The sequence below is a fragment of the Pseudophryne corroboree genome, chromosome 3 (genome assembly GCF_028390025.1).
Source record: "Pseudophryne corroboree isolate aPseCor3 chromosome 3, aPseCor3.hap2, whole genome shotgun sequence".
Classification (NCBI taxonomy): domain Eukaryota; kingdom Metazoa; phylum Chordata; class Amphibia; order Anura; family Myobatrachidae; genus Pseudophryne; species Pseudophryne corroboree.
In genome coordinates, this window is record NC_086446.1 from 221,805,283 (window position 1) to 221,829,704 (window position 24,422).

The 24,422-nt window shown below is 44.0% G+C and overlaps 1 protein-coding gene across 4 annotated transcripts in view; it reads left to right on the plus strand.

The window, feature by feature from the left end:
• LOC135057624 (uncharacterized) overlaps window positions 1-17,058 on the plus strand; it is a 117,444-nt gene extending 100,386 nt beyond the window's left edge. For 2 of the 4 annotated variants that reach the window (XM_063963444.1, XM_063963447.1), the window contains exons 2-4: window positions 13,782-13,871; window positions 14,384-14,620; window positions 16,540-17,058. In XM_063963444.1, coding sequence (XP_063819514.1) covers window positions 14,497-14,620; window positions 16,540-16,940 — 525 coding nt within the window. In that variant the 5' untranslated portion in view covers window positions 13,782-13,871; window positions 14,384-14,496 and the 3' untranslated portion in view covers window positions 16,941-17,058. The remainder of the gene's footprint in view (window positions 1-13,781; window positions 13,872-14,383; window positions 14,621-16,539) is intronic. The other 2 variants (XM_063963446.1, XM_063963445.1) reach the window with 2 other exon arrangements.
• The last annotated feature ends 7,364 nt before the right edge of the window (window positions 17,059-24,422 follow it).

A 24,422-nucleotide genomic window follows, 5' to 3' on the forward strand; every position in this document is an offset into this window, starting at 1 on the left:
TTATAAACGCAGTCTGCTGACAGTGTCCACCAGGTCCATTATACTGTATATAGCAGTACGGTAGGCCACTGCTGTACCTACCTCTGTGTCGTCACTCGTCGTCCATAAGTATACTATCCATCCATCTACATTGTATACCTGTGGTGTCTTTTTTTTATACTATAAACGCAGTCTGCTGACAGTGTCCACCAGGTCCATTATACTGTATATAGCAGTACGGTAGGCCACTGCTGTACCTACCTCTGTGTCATCACTCGTCGTCCATAAGTATACTATCCATCCATCTACATTGTATACCTGTGGTGTCTTTTTTTCTTTATACTATAAACGCAGTCTGCTGACAGTGTCCACCAGGTCCATTATACTGTATATAGCAGTACGGTAGGCCACTGCTGTACCTACCTCTGTGTCGTCACTCGTCATCCATAAGTATACTATCCATCCATCTACATTGTATACCTGTGGTGTCTTTTTTTCTTTATACTATAAACGCAGTCTGCTGACAGTGTCCACCAGGTCCATTATACTGTATATAGCAGTACGGTAGGACACTGCTGTACCTACCTCTGTGTCGTCACTCGTCGTCCATAAGTATACTATCCATCCATCTACATTGTATACCTGTGGTGTCTTTTTTTTTATACTATAAACGCAGTCTGCTGACAGTGTCCACAAGGTCCATTATACTATATATAGCAGTACGGTAGGCCACTGTTGTACCTACCTCTGTGTCATCACTCATCATCCATAAGTATACTATCCATCCATCTACATTCTATAATTGTGGTGTCTTTTTTTCTTTATACTATAAACACAGTCTGCTGACAGTGTCCACCAGGTCCATTATACTGTATATAGCAGTACGGTAGGCCACTGCTGTACCTACCTCTGTGTCGTCACTCGTCGTCCATAAGTATACTATCCATCCATCTACATTGTATACCTGTGGTGTCTTTTTTTCTTTATACTATAAACGCAGTCTGCTGACAGTGTCCACCAGGTCCATTATACTGTATATAGCAGTACGGTAGGCCACTGCTCTACCTACCTCTGTGTCGTCACTCGTCGTCCATAAGTATACTATCCATCCATCTACATTGTATACCTGTGGTGTCTTTTTTTCTTTATACTATAAACGCAGTCTGCTGACAGTGTCCACCAGGTCCATTATACTGTATATAGCAGTACGGTAGGCCACTGCTCTACCTACCTCTGTGTCGTCACTCGTCGTCCATAAGTATACTATCCATCCATCTTCATTGTATACCTGTGGTGTCTTTTTTTTTATACTATAAACGCAGTCTGCTGACAGTGTCCACCAGGTCCATTATACTGTATATAGCAGTACGGTAGGCCACTGCTGTACCTACCTCTGTGTCGTCACTTGTCGTCCATAAGTATACTATCCATCCATCTACATTGTATACCTGTGGTGTCTTTTTTTCTTTATACTATAAACGCAGTCTGCTGACAGTGTCCACCAGGTCCATTATACTGTATATAGCAGTACGGTAGGCCACTGCTGTACCTACCTCTGTGTCGTCACTCGTCGTCCATAAGTATACTATCCATCCATCTACATTGTATACCTGTGGTGTCTTTTTTTCTTTATACTATAAACGCAGTCTGCTGACAGTGTCCACCAGGTCCATTATACTGTATATAGCAGTACGGTAGGCCACTGCTGTACCTACCTCTGTGTCGTCACTCATCGTCCATAAGTATACTATCCATCCATCTACATTGTATACCTGTGGTGTCTTTTTTTTTTATACTATAAACGCAGTCTGCTGACAGTGTCCACCAGGTCCATTATACTGTATATAGCAGTACGGTAGGCCACTGCTGTACCTACCTCTGTGTCGTCACTCGTCGTCCATAAGTATACTATCCATCCATCTACATTGTATACCTGTGGTGTCTTTTTTTCTTTATACTATAAACGCAGTCTGCTGACAGTGTCCACCAGGTCCATTATACTGTATATAGCAGTGCGGTAGGCCACTGCTGTACCTACCTCTGTGTCGTCACTCGTCATCCATAAGTATACTATCCATCCATCTACATTGTATACCTGTGGTGTCTTTTTTTTTTATACTATAAACGCAGTCTGCTGACTGTGTCCACCAGGTCCATTATACTGTATATAGCAGTACGGTAGGCCACTGCTGTACCTACCTCTGTGTCGTCACTCGTCGTCCATAAGTATACTATCCATCCATCTACATTGTATACCTGTGGTGTCATTTTTTTATACTATAAACGCAGTCTGCTGACAGTGTCCACCAGGTCCATTATACTGTATATAGCAGTACGGTAGGCCACTGCTGTACCTACCTCTGTGTCGTCACTCGTCGTCCATAAGTATACTATCCATCCATCTACATTGTATACCTGTGGTGTCTTTTTTTCTTTATACTATAAACGCAGTCTGCTGACAGTGTCCACCAGGTCCATTATACTGTATATAGCAGTACGGTAGGCCACTGCTGTACCTACCTCTGTGTCGTCACTCGTCGTCCATAAGTATACTATCCATCCATCTACATTGTATACCTGTGGTGTCTTTTTTTTATACTATAAACGCAGTCTGCTGACAGTGTCCACCAGGTCCATTATACTGTATATAGCAGTACGGTAGGCCACTGCTGTACCTACCTCTGTGTCGTCACTCGTCGTCCATAAGTATACTATCCATCCATCTACATTGTATACCTGTGGTGTCTTTTTTTTTATACTATAAACGCAGTCTGCTGACAGTGTCCACCAGGTCCATTATACTGTATATAGCAGTACGGTAGGCCACTGCTCTACCTACCTCTGTGTCGTCACTCGTAGTCCATAAGTATACTATCCATCCATCTACATTGTATACCTGTGGTGTCTTTTTTTCTTTTATACTATAAACGCAGTCTGCTGACAGTGTCCACCAGGTCCATTATACTGTATATAGCAGTACGGTAGGCCACTGCTGTACCTACCTCTGTGTCATCACTCATCGTCCATAAGTATACTATCCATCCATCTACATTGTATACCTGTGGTGTCTTTTTTTTTTATACTATAAACGCAGTCTGCTGACAGTGTCCACCAGGTCCATTATACTGTATATAGCAGTACGGTAGGCCACTGCTGTACCTACCTCTGTGTCGTCACTCGTCGTCCATAAGTATACTATCCATCCATCTACATTGTATACCTGTGGTGTCTTTTTTTCTTTATACTATAAAAGCAGTCTGCTGACAGTGTCCACCAGGTCCATTATACTGTATATAGCAGTACGGTAGGCCACTGCTGTACCTACCTCTGTGTCGTCACTCGTCATCCATAAGTATACTATCCATCCATCTACATTGTATACCTGTGGTGTCTTTTTTTTTATACTATAAACGCAGTCTGCTGACAGTGTCCACAAGGTCCATTATACTGTATATAGCAGTACGGTAGGCCACTGCTGTACCTACCTCTGTGTCGTCACTCGTCGTCCATAAGTATACTATCCATCCATCTACATTGTATACCTGTGGTGTCTTTTTTTTAATACTATAAACGCAGTCTGCTGAAAGTGTCCACCAGGTCCATTATACTGTATATAGCAGTACGGTAGGCCACTGCTGTACCTACCTCTGTGTCGTCACTCGTCGTCCATAAGTATACTATCCATCCATCTACATTGTATACCTGTGGTGTCTTTTTTTTTATACTATAAACGCAGTCTGCTGACAGTGTCCACCAGGTCCATTATACTGTATATAGCAGTACGGTAGGCCACTGCTGTACCTACCTCTGTGTCGTCACTCGTCATCCATAAGTATACTATCCATCCATCTACATTGTATACCTGTGGTGCCTTTTAGTTGTGCGCATTAAAATATGGAGAACAAAAATGTGGAGCTTAAAAAAATAGGGAAAGATCAAGATCCACTTCCACCTCGTGCTGAAGCTGCTGCCACTAGTCATGGCCGAGACGATGAAATGTCATCAACGTCGTCTGCCAAGGCCGATGCCCAATGTCATAGTACAGAGCATGTAAAATCCAAAACACAAAAGATCAGTAAAATGACCCAAAAATCAAAATTAAAAGCGTCTGAGGAGAAGCGTAAACTTACCAATATGCCATTTACGACACGGAGTGGCAAGGAACGGCTGAGGCCCTGGCCTATGTTCATGGCTAGTGGTTCAGCTTCACATGAGGATGGAAGCACTCATCCTCTCGCTAGAAAAAAGAAAAGACTTAAGCTGGCAAAAGCACAGCAAAGAACTGTGCGTTCTTCGAAATCACAAATCCCCAAGGAGAGTCCAATTGTGTCGGTTGCGATGCCTGACCTTCCCAACACTGGACGGGAAGAGCTTGTGCCTTCCACCATTTGCACGCCCCCTGCACGTGCTGGAAGGAGCACCCGCAGTCCAGTTCCTGATAGTCAAATTGAAGATGTCAGTGTTGAAGTACACCAGGATGAGGATATGGGTGTTGCTGGCGCTGGGGAGGAAATTGACAAGGAGGATTCTGATGGTGAGGTGGTTTGTTTAAGTCAGGCACCCGGGGAGACACCTGTTGTCTGTGGGACGAATATGGCCATTGACATGCCTGGTCAAAATACAAAAAAAATCAGCTCTTCGGTGTGGAATTATTTCAACACAAATGCGGACAACAGGTGTCAAGCTGTGTGTTGCCTTTGTCAAGCTGTAATAAGTAGGGGTAAGGACGTTAACCACCTCGGAACATCCTCACTTATACGTCACCTGCAGCGCATTCATCATAAGTCAGTGACAAGTTCAAAAACTTTGGGCGACAGCGGAAGCAGTCCACTGACCACTAAATCCCTTCCTCTTGTAACCAAGCTCCCGCAAACCACACCACCGACTCCCTCAGTGTCAATTTCCTCCTTACCCAGGAAAGCCAATAGTCCTGCAGGCCATGTCACTGGCAAGTCTGACGAGTCCTCTCCTGCCTGGGATTCCTCCGATGCATCCTTGAGTGTAACACCTACTGCTGCTGGCGCTGCTGTTGTTGCTGCTGGGAGTCGATCGGCATCCCAGAGGGGAAGTCGGAAGACCACTTGCACTACTTCCAGTAAGCAATTGACTGTCCAACAGTCCTTTGCGAGGAAGATGAAATATCACAGCAGTCATCCTGCTGCAAAGCGGATAACTGAGGCCTTGGCAGCCTGGGCGGTGAGAAACGTGGTTCCGGTATCCATCGTTACTTCAGAGCATACTATAGACTTGATTGAGGTACTGTGTCCCCGGTACCAAATACCATCTAGGTTCAATTTCTCTAGGCAGGCGATACCGAAAATGTACACAGACCTCACCAGTGTCCTAAAAAATGCAGTTGTACCAAATGTCCACTTAACCACGGACATGTGGACAAGTGGAGCAGGGCAGACTCAGGACTATATGACTGTGACAGCCCACTGGGTAGATGTATTGCCTCCCGCTGCAAGAACAGCAGCGGCGGCACCAGTAGCAGCATCTCGCAAACGCCAACTCGTTCCTAGGCAGGCTACGCTTTGTATCACCGCTTTCCAGAATACGCACACAGCTGAAAACCTCTTACGGCAACTGAGGAAGATCATCACAGAATGGCTTACCCCAATTGGACTCTCCTGGGGATTTGTGACATCGGACAACGCCAGCAATATTGTGCGTGCATTACATCTGGGCAAATTCCAGCACGTCCCATGTTTTGCACATACCTTGAATTTGGTGGGGCAGAATTATTTTTAAAAACGACAGGGGCGTGCAAGAGATGCTGTCGGTGGCCCGAAGAATTGCGGGCCACTTTCGGCGTTCAGGCACCGCGTACAGAAGACTGGAGCACCACCAAACACACCTGAACCTGCCCTGCCATCATCTGAAGCAGGAGGTGGTAACGAGGTGGAATTCAACCCTCTATATGCTTCAGAGGATGGAGGAGCAGCAAAAGGCCATTCAAGCCTATACATCTGGCCACGATATAGGCAAAGGAGGTGGAATGCACCTGTCTCAAGCGCAGTGGAGAATGATTTCAACGTTGTGCAAGGTTCTGCAACCCTTTGAACTTGCCACACGTGAAGTCAGTTCAGACACTGCCAGCCTGAGTCAGGTCATTCCCCTCATCAGGCTTTTGCAGAAGAAGCTGGAGACATTGCAGGAGGAGCTAAAACAGAGCGATTCCGCTAGGCATGTGGGACTTGTGGATGGAGCCCTTCATTCGCTTAACCAGGATTCACGGGTGGTCAATCTGTTGAAATCAGAGCACTACATTTTGGTCACCGTGCTCGATCCTAGATTTAAAACCTACGTTGTATCTCTCTTTCCGGCAGACACAAGTCTGCAGGGGTTCAAAGACCTGCTGGTGAGAAAATTGTCAAGTCAAGCGGAACGTGACCCGTCAACAGCTCCTCCTTCACATTCTCCCGCAACTGGGGTGCGAGGAAAAGGCTAAGAATTCCGAGCCCACCCGCTGGCGGTGATGCAGGGCAGTCTGGAGCGAGTGCTGACATCTGGTCCGGACTGAAGGACCTGCCAACGATTACTGACATGTCGTCTACTGTCACTGCATATGATTCTCTCACCATTGAAAGAATGGTGGAGGATTATATGAGTGACCGCATCCAAGTAGGCACGTCAGACAGTCCGTACGTATACTGGCAGGAAAAAGAGGCAATTTGGAGGCCCTTGCAGAAACTGGCTTTATTCTACCTAAGTTTCCCTCCCTCCAGTGTGTACTCCGAAAGAGTGTTTAGTGCCGCCGCTCACTTTGTCAGCAATCGGCGTACGAGGTTACTTCCAGATAATGTGGAGAAGATGATGTTCATTAAAATGAATTATAATCAATTCCTCCGTGGAGACATTCACCAGCAGCAATTGCCTCCAGAAAGTGCACGGGGACCTGAGATGGTGGATTTCAGTGGGGATGAATTAATAATCTGTGAGGAGGGGGATGTACACAGTGAAAGGGGTGATGAATCGGACGATGATGATGAGGTGGACATCTTGCCTCTGTAGAGCCAGTTTGTGCAAGGAGAGATTGATTGCTTCTTTTTTGGTGGGGGCCCAAACCAACCAGTCATTTCAGTCACAGTCGTGTGGCAGACCCTGTCGCTGAAATGATGGGTTCGTTAAAGTGTGCATGTCCTGTTTATACAACATAAGGGTGGGTGGGAGGGCCCAAGGACAATTCCATCTTGCACCTCTTTTTTCTTTCATTTTTCTTTGCATCATGTGCTGTTTGGGGACAATTTTTTTGAAGTGCCATCCTGTCTGACACTGCAGTGCCACTCCTAGATGGGCCAGGTGTTTGTGTCGGCCACTTGGGTCGCTTATCTTAGTCACACAGCTACCTCATTGCGCCTCTTTTTTTCTTTGCGTCATGTGCTGTTTGGGGAGTATTTTTTTGAAGGGCCATCCTGCGTGACACTGCAGTGCCACTCCTAGATGAGCCAGGTGTTTGTGTCGGCCACTAGGGTCGCTTAGCTTAGTCACACAGCTACCTCATTGTGCCTCTTTTTTCTTTGCATCATGTGCTGTTTGGGGAGTATTTTTTTGAAGGGCCATCCTGCGTGACACTGCAGTGCCACTCCTAGATGGGCCAGGTGTTTGTGTCGGCCACTTGTGTCACTTAGCTTAGTCACACAGCGACCTTGGTGCGCCTCTTTTTTTCTTTGCATCATGTGCTGTTTGGGGAGTATTTTTTTCAAGTGCCATCCTGTCTGACACTGCAGTGCCACTCCTAGATGGGCCAGGTGTTTGTGTCGGCCATTTGTGTCGCTTAGCTTAGCCATCCAGCGACCTCGGGGCAAATTTTAGGACTAAAAATAATATTGTGAGGTGTGAGGTGTTCAAAATAGACTGGAAATGAGTGGAAATTATGGTTATTGAGGTTAATAATACTATGGGATCAAAATGACCCCCAAATTCTATGATTTAAGCTGTTTTTTAGGGTTTTTTTAAAAAAAAACACCCGAATCCAAAACACACCCGAATCCGACAAAAAAATTTCGGTGAGGTTTTGCCAAAACGCGTCCGAATCCAAAACACGGCCGCGGAACCGAACCCAAAACCAAAACACAAAACCCGAAAAATTTCCGGTGCACATCATTAGTATCTATATATATATTTCCCTGCCAAAATAAATACTTTCTTCCCAAAACACCAGCATGAATGCAAGAAAGATGGATGAGGGGGAAAGGAAGTGGGGGAACACGACTTTAGGAGACAGATGGTCACGTCCTCACCTCAGTAATGTCAGAGGGAATTTCCCACTGTTATGTGGGCCACTGTCTGATCCTGTGGAACTCCGTCCGCAGACAGCCACAGAACACTTCAAGTTCTGTGTGTGGGTTGGCGGGCCGTGGGCGGGAGGACAGGACAGCGCAGGATGGGCGGGCATGAGAGAGCGCGGTGTGGCATCAGCACGTCACACCACGGCCAGGAACACAGCACATGGCGGCCAGGAGCACAGCACAGGGCGGGCAGAATGGAGCGTGGTGTGAGGTCAGCACATCACATCGAGAGCCGGCCGGTGCTGGACGGGGCTGTGTCTCGGCAGCGCGACCGTCCATTACCCCCAGGAATTAAATTTTTACCCCATTTGGGGTCATTTACCCCTGTTCCCTGACCACTGTGCTACTCTATAGCTTCTTCCTTGAGCCAAAACCCTCCACCAATTTACATGGACTAAATAATATACCCTATGGTGCTAATCTACTCCAAAAAGATCACTGGGGCTCTTTGCGCATGATGTTTCATGCATTGCATATTTCATGTGATACATCCCACCACTTATCACATGCATAGCAGCATTTATTAATGCTGTATACATGTATAATTCTGAATATCTACGCAAAGGACATCTCTTCTGATAAGAACTGTCCTTTGCATTGCGAGTCCTTCCTGGTTATGACCCTGGAGTGCTGTTGCGCATGTAAAGCTGATGTCCAATAAACAGGCCCCCATCAAGGGTGGATGGTGGGTACTCCAGGCCTGGGCCTGGACTGAGATGGGGCCTGGGTGCTTGTAGTCAGGTTCAAGGACGCAGGTCAGCTGCCTGCCTGCGCATCGGCAGGCAGCCTCGGAGGGAGAGGCAGAGCCGTGGTCCATAGCCATATTCTCAATATCCGCAAGCTCTGATTGGCTCCAATTTGCTCATGGTCGGCTCTGTATTAAGAATATGGCTGAGGGTCACGGCACTGCGTCTGTCCCTCCATGGTGGCCCCTCCGATGCGCTCTGTTCATCCGTGACTGCCTGCACCCTGATCCTGACTACAACCATCGGGGCCCACTCAAATGGTAAAGTTTGGGGAATGCAGGGAAGGGGGCGGGAGCGGACAGTCTGTGTGGTGGGTGGTGGTTGTGGGGGGGAGGCCTGCCTTGTGAGGGTCAGTCCCGGGCCCCATCATTTCTGATGGCAGCCCTGCCAATGCATGTATGAACCACAGGGGACACTGGGAGGGATCAGATAGGTTATTTTTGTGTAAAGAAGCCCATAGGCTTCCATAGGCATTACCCTGCATAGATGTTGTTGCCTATCGGATTCTAGCTCAGGAAAGTTTAGCTTTCCAGACCTTGATACATATGGGGAATGTGGTCAAACCTGAAAAACTGCAGTTTTCTGAGTTTTTAAAAGGTCTCCTGTGTCATAACCTAGAAATCCCGACACCACAGAGGGCAGCTCTTATCAGTAGATCTGTCCTTTGCGGCTTTAAATGCAGATTTTCATAGCGCTATGCATACAGCAAGTGGTGGGATGTATTGCCTTTAGAATGAGTTGCTTGAAACATTCTGCCCTTATACAGAATATTAGAGTATATGTTTTTCGTAATTAACATAGAAATTGACGACAGATAATTGGCCCAACAAGTCTGCCACTTTTTTACCTTTTGGTAACCTCAACCCTATCTGATCTTTAGTTCTTTGTAAGGCTATTCTTATGTCTATATCAAGCATGTTTAAATTGCTCTATTGTCTTAGGGGGACAGTAACTAAGCGGAGAAGTGAGCCAGTGGAGAAGTTGCTCCATCAACCAATCAGCAGCTCTGTATCATTTTATAGTATGCAAATTATAGATGTTACTTCAGTGCTGATTGGTTGCCACGGGCAGCTTCTCCACTGGCTTACTTCTCCGCTCTTATCACTGCTTAGTAAATGTCCCCCTCAGTCTCTATCATTTCTGATGGGAAGCTATTCCACCTATCCACTAACCTTTCTCTAAAGTAATGTTTCCTTAAGTTTCCTTTGAACCTACATTCTTCCAGTTTGGTTTATAAACCATCATGCACCTGCTGGATCATGGCTTCACTTTAGACTGTGCATTATTTTTAATTTAAGAAACTAAAGGAAGTGGCCGTGGCGGAGAAGAGGCTGTGCTTATATAAGTTCATACCAGTGATTGCAGGGCAGAAAACAATGGGAGCAAATGGCAGCGCCAGGAGGGGTTACTGTGGAGATATCAAAGGAGCACTGAGAAGGCAAATACCATGGCGGCAGAGCTTAGTACATCCCGCCCTTAGTCTGTGTTCAGTTCCGCAAAAAGGTTAATGGGGTCTATTCATGAAGCAGTGAAAAGTGTGGAGAAGTGAGCCAGTGCAGAAGTTGACCATGGCAACCAATCAGCATTGAAGTAACATTTATAATTTGCATACTATACAATTGAATGGAGCAGCTGATTGGTTGCCATGGGCAACTTCTTCACTGGCTCACTTCACTATTTTCCCTGTTTCATAAATAGAACCCAATGGGGCAGATGTATTAACCTGGAGAAGTCATAAGGAAGTGATAAACCAGTGATATGTGCAAGGTGATAAAGGCACCAGCCAATCAGCTCCAATATGTAAATTAACAGTTAGGATGTGATTGGCTGCTGTCTTTATCATCTTGCACATATCACTGGTTTATCACTTCCTTATGCCTTCTCCAGGTTCATACATCTGCCCCAATATTTGCTGCAAGTTCCTCTTACCTATACAAAATCTACCCTAAAGGAAATGGTTACTTTTTAACGGTACGTGAGTAAATAACTGGTCACCATGCAATATGATAGATCATTGCTTGTAATTGGCATTTAAGCATGAATATTAAGGGATCGGTATGTAAAACAGGTGGCTGGGATAATATTAGATAGTAGTAATTACAGCATTAAACAAGCAATTAACTATGAAACATTTACCACTTGTTTTAACATCAAGTTCTATAATAATTTCCCTTCTATACCTCAGTTATGGCATGCATGCAAACTCTCATAAGTTATTAGTTCACTGAGAGTCCTTTAAAGTTTTTGCACATTTTGATAAATATTAAAGAGAGCTGTTCCTCAATAGTATCCCTTGGTGATACCGCAAAGCTTGTTGGAGTGGTGCTGCTTCTGGCTCCATATGAAACATAATTTGTCTCTGTAAAGCTGAAATGACTCTCTTGGGCTTCTCTAGCAGTGCAGTGGTCAATACTGAAAGTGTCACAGTGCTATCAAACGCCTCACAGTCCTTAACCTGCTAGGCTCTGGCACTACAGGAGTCAGTGATAAATGCAGCATGGAGGGGAGTTAACTGCTGATAGTCTGTCCTCAATGTGTGCTCCCGGGGGTGAGCAGTGACCAGTAACTAATGCACAATAAGGAAGGGTTTCTACTTTCTGTACACTGAGACCGCGTCCCTCTCTCTGGCACATGCAGCCTTTACTTCAGTGCTGTGTAACATGGGCCAGCTTTAATCCACCCACTGTTGTCACTCTCAAGCTGGAAGCCACCTCTGGAGCCGTTCACCTCTGTCTCTCTCAAGATGGGACCGCCTTTATTAGGAGGCAAATCTCTCCTCTGGTCAGGTAATATGGGACTCCCTATCAAACACTGCCACCAGCAGAGCCTAAGCCAGGAAGACATGCAGGACCGCTCTGCCATAACCGAGAAGCTCCTTCACTTGTGGGCACTGGGAGAACATGAAATGTGCGAGTCGGTAGCAGTGTTGCACCTTTCCCCTCTTGCTCCATTCTAACATGACCACCCACCTGCTTTTTAACAGTTCTCTTCATGGACTCACTGTACTTCCTGGAGCTGCCTGTCACACTCTGAATCCAGCACAAGGGTAAAGGTGCCCATACACTAGACCAGGGTTGGGGAACCTTTGGCCCTCCAGCTGTTGTTGAATTATACATACCAGCATGCCTTGCTACAGTTTTGCTATTTGCCCATGCTAAAACTGTTGCAGAGCATGCTGGGATGTGTAGTTCAACAACTGCTGGAGGGCCGAAGGGTCCTCATCCCAGCACCAGACGATATTATAAGCAATTTCGCCATTTCCAACAGATCGGAACTAGAAATCGTTCATAATAGTGCAGATCGTTCAGTGTCTGTGAATGATAACGATCACAATGCACTGTCTTGCTGGTCGTTGGTCAGAGCTCCTGATTTTCCCAGCTGCAGGGAAGATCTGAAGCTATCGTCAATGACAGCATGCTCCTGGATGTAGCCGCTCCTAGATCTTAAGATATATCATGTGTATTGTACTATATTGTTTGCTCAGGACTGCCAGGGAGTTACTGGGGGAGTTCAAGGGAAATCGTTAACGAGAAATCACCATTTACAGGTCATCTAGTCTATGGGCACCTTAAGAGTCCCTGATTACCATGTGCTGGTTTTACGGCTGCTGTCTAACTGTCACCAATGTGATAAAACAAACAGGGACACAACATATTTAAATAATATTACAATTCATGAATGAAAATATACAGGGATGGGTGGCTCACTTAGTGGGGTGCCACACATGTAGTGTTCAAGTTTTATTGCTGATACCTTTGGTGTGCTGGGGGTAAAACCTGATTATTATTATTTTTTGTCTAGAATAACCCCTCCCTTTCACACACCTGTAGTGTATTACAAAATGGATTGAGCAGCTACTTTTTTATATACATCAAGTCACATTATTAAGACCGCCTCCTACATTTGAGGTCAGCAGCGTGTAGCCCATGAAGTATGTCACGTGATATGCGCTGGCTTGGTGGATATATAAGGTGCACGATAGGCTTTCTGCACACATATCACTCATTGCCGTCATAGGTAAAAGGTCGATTTATCCAAGTTACAAAAAAAAAGGGATGATTATCGGCTTTCAGGCCACGGGCAGTATTTCTGAAGCAGCGCGGTCTGTTAACTGTTCGCGTGCTGCTGTGGTGAAGGTATATCGTGACTGGACAAATGGAACTACTGTGAATAACTGATGTGGAAACTATGGAGTGCCACATGCCATTGATGTGAGAGGAGGACGTGGGCCAGGAACGTGCGTGAGGGCCGACTGACACGCTGCAACGGAGCAGCTCATTGTCAAAATGAACCTGAGGGCTACCAGACGTGTGTCTAAAATGACAGTTCAGCCCATCTAGCTGCTGTCTGTGCTGCACATCGTGGTTACTCTGGTTATTAGCTGGTGGTCATAATAATGTGACTCAACCATGTATAACATGAATGGTTTCCAAGTTTTTATTGTACATGGCACAAATGTGAGTACTACAAACCATTAATTCCAATGAATGAAGTACTGCCCAGATCATCATAAAGCATGAATCACTTTTCAAAATAGCAAATTAATTTGTGATGCCCTGAGGAAAACTCATATGTCCATCTTAATTACTCGTCACTCACTATATGACATGCTTTGCTAACATGTCTTTACATACAACAATAGTCATACCTTTAACATGTTTAAGCAGTAAAAAAAAAAAATTACAAACTACAGAAGCTTCTAAGGGGCTGTTTAAATTAGCATTTTTAATTAAAATTCTGCCTCTTTTCTCTTGTGTTTTCCCAGAGCAATGAAAGATGGAGAAAAGGCTCAGACAGAGATATTAGTCTCTATGGCGAGCATGCTTTCTGCTTAGCAGGGCAGATGGCTGTGTAGGTACAGAGCAAACTATATAATGTTCTGCTTTTCTGCTTCCCTGTTTCAGATGGCTGTGTGCTCTACGTAACAATTACATGGAGGAGTGACAGGATGACTTAATACATACATATGCACCTAGCCCAAGATCTGGATGTGTGATAAAAAAACAAATAATGTCTTTTGGACAAACTTGTACTGCTTGCAAAGCAGTTACATACGTTGTCATGACTGTACACACCATTGTATTGGTGCTCCCCACACTACACCTTACTAGTGATTAGGAGTTTGATCATGGTCCACCCTTACATGACAATCCAGGATGTCTGCAGCACTGTAGAGAATAATACAGATATTGAACTGCAGATGAATCATAAAATTCTTATTCAGGTGATGGGGGACCAAATGTGAACACCTACACTTAAGGGAGGAAATTAGTATTAATGATCCTAGTGAAGAATCTGAAATAGCCACATTCCTAATGTGACAAACTAATTCCTGCTGATGTCATGAGTTATGTCTTCCAAATTTAGGTCACTGATATATATATAAGAGGCAGCCTTTGGAAAATCAAACAAAACCTGGAAAGAGAAATCCTTCACTGATATCTGTTTAGGTTCCAGTGGTCCAAAACCAAGCACAAGCCATGTCTGGAGTCAAGGGAGGTCGTGGACAGCGTCAGGAACATCAACATCATCACCATCATCATCATGAACACAGTGAACAGAAACAGGACCAACGTCTTCCAGTAGTTGACCTACCATGTCAAGGTACGAGATTCAGAATCGGTAGCACAGAATATCTCTGCATTTATTTATTTTAGTTATTATTTATTAACATATATTTATGTAACGCCAGATTAACCTACAACACATTGTGAATTGGGATAAAATAGGATAACAAAACAAGACAGGCTGTTGACAGACAAGCTTACAATCTATAGGCTATTATTGTAGGAGTTTGATAAATAAACCACAAATTGCACATTGGTCCACCCAAAAAGCAATGGGAAAAAAGCTATATTATCCAGTCACACAGCAATGTTAGTTTAGAGATCGGAATAATGATTGTTGAGTATACAAAGATAATATATGTATACTGTGACCTAAATGTACAGAGTGGTGGTAATTGGGTAGAACATTTTAGGGAGGATAGGAAGGTGGCTAGGAAGTTTGATAAGCTTGCCTATAGCAGAGAATTTTCAGGAAACACTTGACGGCTTGTTGTACAAGGTGGGGACAATCTACACAGTGATTGCTGCCAAGAGATGGGAGCAGGTAATAGGTGTGGATGAGGAGCGCAGACTCGTGCAGACAGAGCTGAGGAGTCCAGCTTGGAGATACCTGTATATTGAGACAAGTAAAAAATGTATTTTGATGCAGTTATGATAATGGCTTTGTATGTTAATTGAAGTATTGTGACTGATAATGGGATGCGGTCAAGATCCCGCCGGACGGAATCCCGGCGGTCGTAATACCGACACCGGAATCCCGACCGGCACAATCCCGACAAATTCTCCCTCTGTGGGTGTCCACGACACCCATAGAGGGAGAATAAATTAGTGTGGCGATCATAGCGAGGCACCGTGCCCACAGAGTGGCGAGCGCAGCGAGCCCACAAGGGACTGCATTGCGCTCGCCCCCCTGTCAGGATTGTGCCGGTCGGGATTCCGGTGTCGGGATTCCGACCGCCGGGATCCCGTGTAGCGGGATTTCGTACTGATCCTCTGATAATGCTTATATAGAAATGTAATCTGAATAAAATATGGAAAGGCTTAATCTAGTGTGACAGAAGTACATTGTTTTCATTAGGAAAGTAACACTGACATTAGGGATAAGACCATCTTAATGCTGACAATTATCAGTGACAATGCATTGTATAAACTAGTGAGATGCCAGTGCAAATAATGATGCTTTATATTCCGTTGTCTAGAAGATCAGAAACAGCGAGGCTGCATCGTAAAGCTTGCTTCAATTGCCTAATTGCCCAAGCAGTGGTGAATTTCCCATTAGGCACATGAAACACGTGTCTAAAGATGACAACATTGATAACTGACAAATAGACATTTACCTACTAGGCATTAATGTAACTAAATCTGAATAAAAAGTGGTGTCCTCCAAAGGAAATAGAAAAGATAGTATACTGTGCACATGCCTTTTCTGGTTTCCCTGCAAAAACCTGGGTACTTGTATAGTCATCTCTGTTAATAACTTTTTAAACCAATTGATAACTTTATCAGCTTATAAGACTGTTACCGTATCTACACGGAAGTTGATTCTGTAAGAAATTACCTGTATATAATCACAAAAATAACTATAAGCAGTAATGCAGAATTATTAATATTAGGAATTAACATTTTGAATCTTTTCTACAAATCCTAAATGTTGCTTTACCTCAGGCCGGCGTGTGTGAAACCAGATATGAGAGCCATGCAAAACCAAATTAGCAATTAGGTGCCAGGAACATGGAGGTCACTTTAAAATTCATTTAAATATTTATATCAGTATTTTATATATTATTACATATATGGGTGAGTTGCAGCTTGCTGATTACTGCGGAATATATTGAACCATGAAAATTCCAGCATTTAAGAACTGATTGATGTAGAGAAACATACTACTTGATCAATTTGTTTACATGATCATAGTTCTGAAGTTTCTTGCCTGATAAAACTTTCTATACTTCACAGACCAAGTAGTCACACCACAACCTGCTCCACAGTGTGTGACACCACAACCTGCTGCTCCTCAGATTGTGACACCACAACCTGCTGCTCCACAGTGTGTGACACCACAACCTGCTCTTCCTCAGATTCTGACACCACAAGCTGCTGCTCCACAGTGTGTAACACCACAACCTGCTCCTCCTCAGATTGTGACACCAGAACCTGCTGCTCCACAGTGTGTAACACCACAACCTGCTCCTCCTCAGATTGTGACCCCACAGTCTGCCGCTCCACAGTGTGTGACACCACAACCTGCTGCTCCTCAGATTGTGACACCACAACCTGCTGCTCCTCAATATGTTACACCACAACCTTTTGTTCCTCAGTCTTACCAGAGCTCCGTGAAGGGAGGACGCAAGAACTAGAGGCACCACCAGTGAAGAAGATTGGCCCTGCCACCATACTGTTACTTGAGCATGTTAAATTATTTGATTCCTATAATCATGTTACCAGTACAATTCAGCTTAAATTGAATGAATCAAAGCATTTTGTGTCTGTATTCTTTTATTCCATACATGCAGCATGAACAAATAGAGCATACGATAATATTAGAAAATTAACACTATGGGGTATATTTACTAAGCTCCCGATTTTGACCGATTTTGTGTTTTTTTTTCAAAGTGTCATCTCGGGAATTTACTAAACACAAAACTCGGCAGTGATGAGGGCATTCATATTTTTTTTGAGGGCAAAGAAAAAGAATACGAATGAATACACCATCGGTCAAACACACCTGTTTGGGTATACACCTCGGTAATTTACTAACAATTCGTATTCACAATCCCTGCCGGCAATAGCCAAACACTGCCGGTAAATGTTACAAATCCAGCCACCCAAGGGCCAGGGGTGAAGCCCGAGGCTGTCCCCCCCCCCCATCCGTGGGCGGTGGATGGGAGGCTGATAGCCATAGTGTAAAAATAAAGAATATTGATTATGTAGAAAAAGTCCCAGCAAGCCTCCCCTGCAAGCTGGTACTTGGAGAACCACAAGTACCAGCATGCAGGAGAATAACGGGCCCACTGGTATCTGTAGTTCTACTACAAAAAATTCCCCCCAAAAAACACAAGACACACACCGTGATAATACAACTTTAATTTACATACATGCACACTTACACACATACATACTTACCTATGTTGACATGGAGCCCTTCGGTCCTCTTCTCCAGTAGAATCCACGGGGTACCTGTAAATAAAAAATATACTTACAAACAATCATGTGTAGATCGGTCCTCTTCTTTAAGTTTGTAATCTAGGGACTTGTTAAATTAAAAAAACGAACAACCCGAACCACGAACTGAAAGGGTTTCCATGTTTGCACATGGAATCCCTTTCCCCGACTTGCGGGATCCCCCGTGACTCCTGTCAGTGAAGGTCCTGCCAGCCAATCAGGGAGCACCACATCATGGCGCTCTCCTGATTGGCTGTGCGCTCCTGCACTGTTAATCAGAGGAGCGCACTGCTTACAATGTAGCGTAGCGGCGCCCCATTGTAACCAATGATGGGAACTTTGCGGTCTGTGGTTAACCGCAAAGTTAATTGGGGTCACTCTTGTGGTTGACTCCAATTAATTTTGCGGTTGGGCCTTGGGTGGCTGGAGGGGGGGATCCCTTGATTTAAGTGGTACCCACTCCTCCAGGGTACCCCGGCCAGGGGTGACTAGCTGGGGGGGGTAATGCCACGGCCGCAGGGACCAGTATAAAAGTGTCCCCCGGCTGTGGCATTATCTCTCTGGCTAGTGGAGCCCGGTGCTGGTTTAAAAAATACGGGGGACGTATTTTTTGAACCAGGACCGGACACAGAGCCCGGTGCTGGTTGATGAAATATGGAGGGACCCCAGTCATTATTTCCCTGTATTTTTTCTACCAGGACCGGCTCAAAGAGCCCGAGGCTGGTTAGACATAGGAGGGGGGACCCCACGCAATTTTTTTTAAAGATTTTTAACACTTTACAGACTTCATATAATGTACACAATAAAGCCCTGCACGGATCTCAATGATCTGGCCGGGATTCATTGTGTTAAGTACGGCAGTGTTTTACTAATCACTCCTGTAAAACACTGCCCGACAATACAAATCCCTTCGACATCGGAAAATACAAATGAAGACAACTCGGCAGCTTAGAAAATTACATGCACTTTATTCAAAAAGTTGCAAATTTATACAAATGATGTCATTCGTGTTTAATCTTCCACCAAATCCCTACAAATACGAATCTTAGTAAATATGCCCCTATGTATCCTCCAGTTAAGCATAATGTAAATTACATCTAGCCGATATAAAAAATGTGCTTTATAAAGCTAGTTTCCATTCATATCTTTGATACTATATCATCGTAGCATTTCAAATATGAATGGAGGAATACTTACAGCTGAGTCCTAATGCACGTAATGTCTATACACTATACGATGCGAGACACCCTGCTGAATTGAGATGCTCCAAAAGGTGGAGCGTACCATCTCTTCCTATAAGTTTTGGGTCTTATTTTGCATTGCAGATGCAGCAAAGCACCACTCACAGTGTACTAGAAATGCTTATGAAATAAATAAAAATTATCTAAATATAAAATATAACTTTTATAAATAAATGCCCTAAAAAAAACCACACACAAAAAAGGCAATAAACAAAATATAAAAATTAAAATGGTTGATGTCAATAATTCAGTAGCTCAAACAAACACTCAACATGAACTGAAAGTCGGGCAATGGAACTGGAATTCCAGAATCCGGTTCCGGTGGTGGCTTTCTGTTGCTGTTCAGGAGCGAGGGACACCAGTGGCTGACTCCTATCCCCCACAATCTACATGCAAAGCAGGCACTTCAACTGAGACATCACTACTCCTGCTTGTAGCAGGTATTTGTTCTGTATCCTGGCCATTAGGAGATACACTCTACAATGCCAAAGGCAACAGAAGATCTCTAACAGCCATAAGGATAGGAGATGCACGCTTTGTTGTTTTCCTGTCAGTGGTGGGCACTGTCACTCTCATCTATCATCTGAGGCAATTGCACAGATGATAGACAGCAGAAGTGGCAGGACCTGATACAGCTGACACTTATTCTTCCCACTTTCTTTTTGCACTAAACATACTGTACACATGCATAATGTACACCTGTATTTTTTTATTAGAATTTATGATACACTAGCTGTTCTACCCGTTCTTCACACAGGAGTTTCTGATTTACACAGATATAAATATAAATGATTGTTAAAAAGTTTCATAAATCTTTAGAGATGTAAATTTGAGACATTTTAATGTAAGTAAATATTAATCCATGGTTCTTAGAGTTACCCGAGGAGCACCCGTAGCCGATATGGTAAAAAGTGACAGGACCATTTTTGTAGTTTATTAAATTCTATACACTGGAGGTGTAATCCAAATCTTCATCTGATTGTCTGTTAGGCATTATAGTTCACGCAATGCAAGCCATGCATCGGTAATGATGTCATTATGTCAACACCCTTTTCATCCCATTAGGGAAGGTTTATTAAAATTCTAATTACGTAGTTTTAGTATTTCCCACCTGCAGAATACCTATGTTACATTTGACCTTCCTAACATATCGGGAAGTAAGAGGATTAGTGATGAGTCAGTCAGTCAGTCAGTGAGGGATTTTGGATAGATAGATAGATAGATAGATAGATAGATAGATAGATAGATAGATAGATAGATAGAGTAGAAGCTACAAGAGATCATGTGATTGTATTGATACTGTGCTCTGGGGGTGATTCCGAGTTGATCGCTATTTTGTTTGTTCGCACAACATATACGCAAAATTGCGAATACCGTACACAATAGCGAATATCCACCCCTAGGTATTTTTGCTATATCGTACACAGTATTACACAAAGTAGGCGTATGCCAAATGACATTGCACTAATGCGAACCCATCGCATTACCACAAACCTCATCGTAAAATTACTAACTTCTCGTAGATTTACACATTCTTCTTAAAATTGCCCACGCTTTTGCTAAAAAACGCACAGCAATGTGTTTTTTTTAAGTTAAATTACACCTTTCAGTTCAAACTCCACAAGCCTTTCTCAATTACGATACCAATTAGTGTAATGAATGATAATGGTCATGACCAATTAAGTCTTCAAAGAATACCTGAATAATACTTTGTAGGCAAACATTTAAATTAATAAATAAAAGATATAGATGTGGTAAATGTGCCTGGTCTAATGTTTTTTTTTTTTTTTTGGTGTAGAGGTGTAGTGTGTGAATAAATGTGTTTACATGTTTTTATAAACAATAAGCTCCTGTCTTTTTTTTTGTTTGTGTAATTTAAATAAAATATTCTTAAATAAGATGTGTGAACTGTTTTAGGTCACCAATTTCTGCACGCAAATCTGCTTTTCCTAAATAGCATTAATAAACACAACACCCGCTTAACTTAAAACACAATTGTTTTATTTATTTTTTTATTTATTTTTAAACTAATGTTAAAAAAAATAAAAATTTTCATCTTAGAATTTTTTTTCTAAGTTTTCAAGGTCCTCAAGCACGGCCCTCAGGTTCCCTTTAAGCCTGGAAACAATAGCAGGCAAACTGGTGGGATCTCCAACTGCCACATCTGAAATGAAGAGGCAAAGAAAACATTAATAACTTACTCACATTACCTATTATACAAGCAAGGCACAAAGCACACTTTAATGCAGGCATGTCCAAACTGTGGCCCTCCAGCTGTTGTGAAACTACATATACCAGCATGCCTTGACACAGTTTTGCTGTCAGAGAATGCTAAAGCTGTTTCAGGGCATGCTGGGATGTGTACTTTCTCAACAGCTGGCGGTCCAAATTTTTGACAGGCCTGCTTTAATGGCAAAGTGACTACATCATGGATGTTTTAATGAGAAAACAGTAGCAGAAAAACACACAAGCCTGCTCAGCAATGTTTTGTATTTTTTATTTATATTTTTAAGAAAGTGTACCACACCATGGGGTACATTTACTAATATGTGAGTTCTATTTAAGATGGGTCGTTGCCCATAGCAACCAATAACATTAAACATATTATCTTGTAGAAGGTGAGAAATAAATGACAAGTAGAATCTGCTTGGTTGCTATGGGCAACATCCCATCTTAAATAGAACTACTATCTTAGTAAATGTAACACCATGCTGGGATTCATTCACATCTGGAGTGAAGCAGACTTATCTTTTTTGGGGTTGGCCCTAAATTAGCACTCTGCATATCAACATCTTCAGAAGGACAACATATCCTAGCATGCCCACACTCCCTGAAAGCCTGCCTTACTACATAAGGTCTAACAGCTTTTAAAATGTTAAAATCCTAAATTGTAGGAGTGTAACTTTCACAACACAAATCACTGTGTCCTTAGCCTGCCTAACAAAGTGAAGCCTGCGCCTTCAATGTGCAAATATTGGAATACCCAGTCACAAGTGTAAAAGTCAAACAACAAACTAAACTCCACTCAGGTCTAACTGTTTTGCAGATAATGTATCACATACAAACCCTGTTGTCCAGGCAACCCTGTCGACATAATGAGTGTCGACCTAGAGTGGGCATCCTCAACATTGCAGACGTAGACACTGTGCATCTAATGTTCCTCACACAAATTTAAAAGCATCATCCATACCATGATGAAGAAGGCAAACATTTAACCTTGGCAAAAGATTGGCCACAGTACAACACTGCATTTATTAGAATGTGACGTTAAATACGTTTCAAAATGAAATGTCAATGTGTGTGAACTTACTCTCCTCTGCCACTTGCCCACCTCCCTCAAGTGGCTCCGGGGCCTCTGCTGCCCATTCTGATGGCGGAGATGGCGGCTGGATGCCGGATGGCGGCTGGATGGGGGATGGCGGCTGGATGGGGGAAGGAGGCAGAGTGGGGGAAGGAGGGTGGATTTGTGAAAGAGGATGGAAGGGGGAGGAGCTTACAGAGGGTGGGTCAGATTGAGAGGGGGAGGGTGGTGGAGAGGTGGGTTGGGCCACAGAGGGGGAAGGGGGCAGAGAGAGGACTTGAGAAAGAGAGGGGGGGGTGGCGGAGAGGTGGTTTGGGCCACAGAGGGGGAGGGGGGCAGAGAGATTGATTGGGATAGAGAGGTGGAGTGGGGCGGAGAGGGGGATTGGGCCACAGAGGGGGAGAGGGGCAGAGAGGGGGAGTGGGCCAGAGAGGGGGAGTGGGTCGGAGAGGGGGATTGGGAAAGAGGGGGAGTGGGCCGGAGAGGGGGATTGGGAAAGAGAGGGGGAGTGGGCCGGAGAGGGGGAGTGGGAAAGAGAGGGGGAGTGGGGCGGAGAGGGGGAGTGGTTCGGAGAGGGGGATTGGGAAAGAGAGGGGGAGGGAGGCTGAGAGGGGGAGTGGGCCGGAGAGGGGGATTGGGAAAGAGGGGGAGTGGGCCGGAGAGGGGGATTGGGAAAGAGAGGGGGAGGGGTGCGGAGAGGGGGAGTGGGCCGGAGAGGGGAAGTGGGCCACAGAAGGGGAGGGGGGCGGAGAAGGGGCTTGGGCTGGCCTTCGAAGTCGGCGCCTTGCAGCTGCTGCTCGCCGTTGTGCTTGCCCTAGAATGACATATGAAATAATTAGGTTGTGGCTTTTACAAAAAAAATCAGCAGTTCATAAATACATTGTTATGTACCATGTTAAATACACAGATCAAGTTATTTTGTTCAGCCGATAGCCTGTGTACCAACTCAGTACAACAACATTAACTTTTTCACAAGCACTTTGCTACACACTCAGTACTGCAAGCCATAACCACACACAATGTTGAAACTTGTGTAAGGTTTGTGCTACAATAGTGTCATTACACAGTCTGCTAATTCTCTAACTATAGCACTTCTTAGTGAAAATGTGCATTTTTAACATTTTAATAATCCTGCAAATAATCTCAGTGTAATATTCATATTTTATGTAAATTGTTTAACTTACTGCATCTACGGCAGATGCTAATTTGTTGGCGCAGCTCCGGCGTGCAACGGCTGAGGTCACTCCACCGCCTTTCCAATTGGATAATGCTGCGCTGTGTCCGGGTGTTTATCCGCAGTATGCGGCGGACCTCCGCCTAGGCCTCGCGCTTAACCCTATTGGGGATAACGGGCCCTGCGCGGCCTACGCGGCGGTCCATGACCGAGATTAGCACGCCCAGCTCCCGGCGTGAAAAGGCAGCTGCGCGCATGGGGCCAATGGCGTTTTCCATACATGGGCATATATTTATAGTGTGTGGTGGCATTTCATTGGTTGTAATTGTATGGTGTCATCTGTATTAAACTTTATTGATATGTGTACATTAATGTGCAGGACAGTGTGTACAGTTCGCATCAGCGGAGATTCGCACCCGCGGAAACACGCACACACACACAAAACACACACACACAAACACACTCACAATCACACTCACACACACACTCACACACACACACTCACATACACACACACACACACTCACATACACACTTATTGTTGCAAATTTGTATTCCAAATAAATGCTTAGAAATAACTAGCATTGTAGGTTTGTAGGATGAAAGAAAAAAATAAACACATGACAATGTTTTGATATATGTCTCTAGATAGTTATATAGATACATACACACACATAATATTTTTCCGGAATTCATAAACATATACGTCTATATATATATATATATATATAGAGAGAGAGAGAGAGAGAGAGAGAGAGAGAGAGAGAGAGAGAGAGAGAGAAGTGAGAGAGAGAGAGAGAGAGAGAGCACAAAAATCTAAAAAAAAAAAAAAAAAGTAAGTGTTACAATCTGTGTACTTACCACATTTTGCTGGAACAATCAGCTACACAAAGTCACAAAGTTTTAGAATTTTAGGATCAGATGTTGTGTCATTTTTATTGTAAACAGATGCACAAGCCAA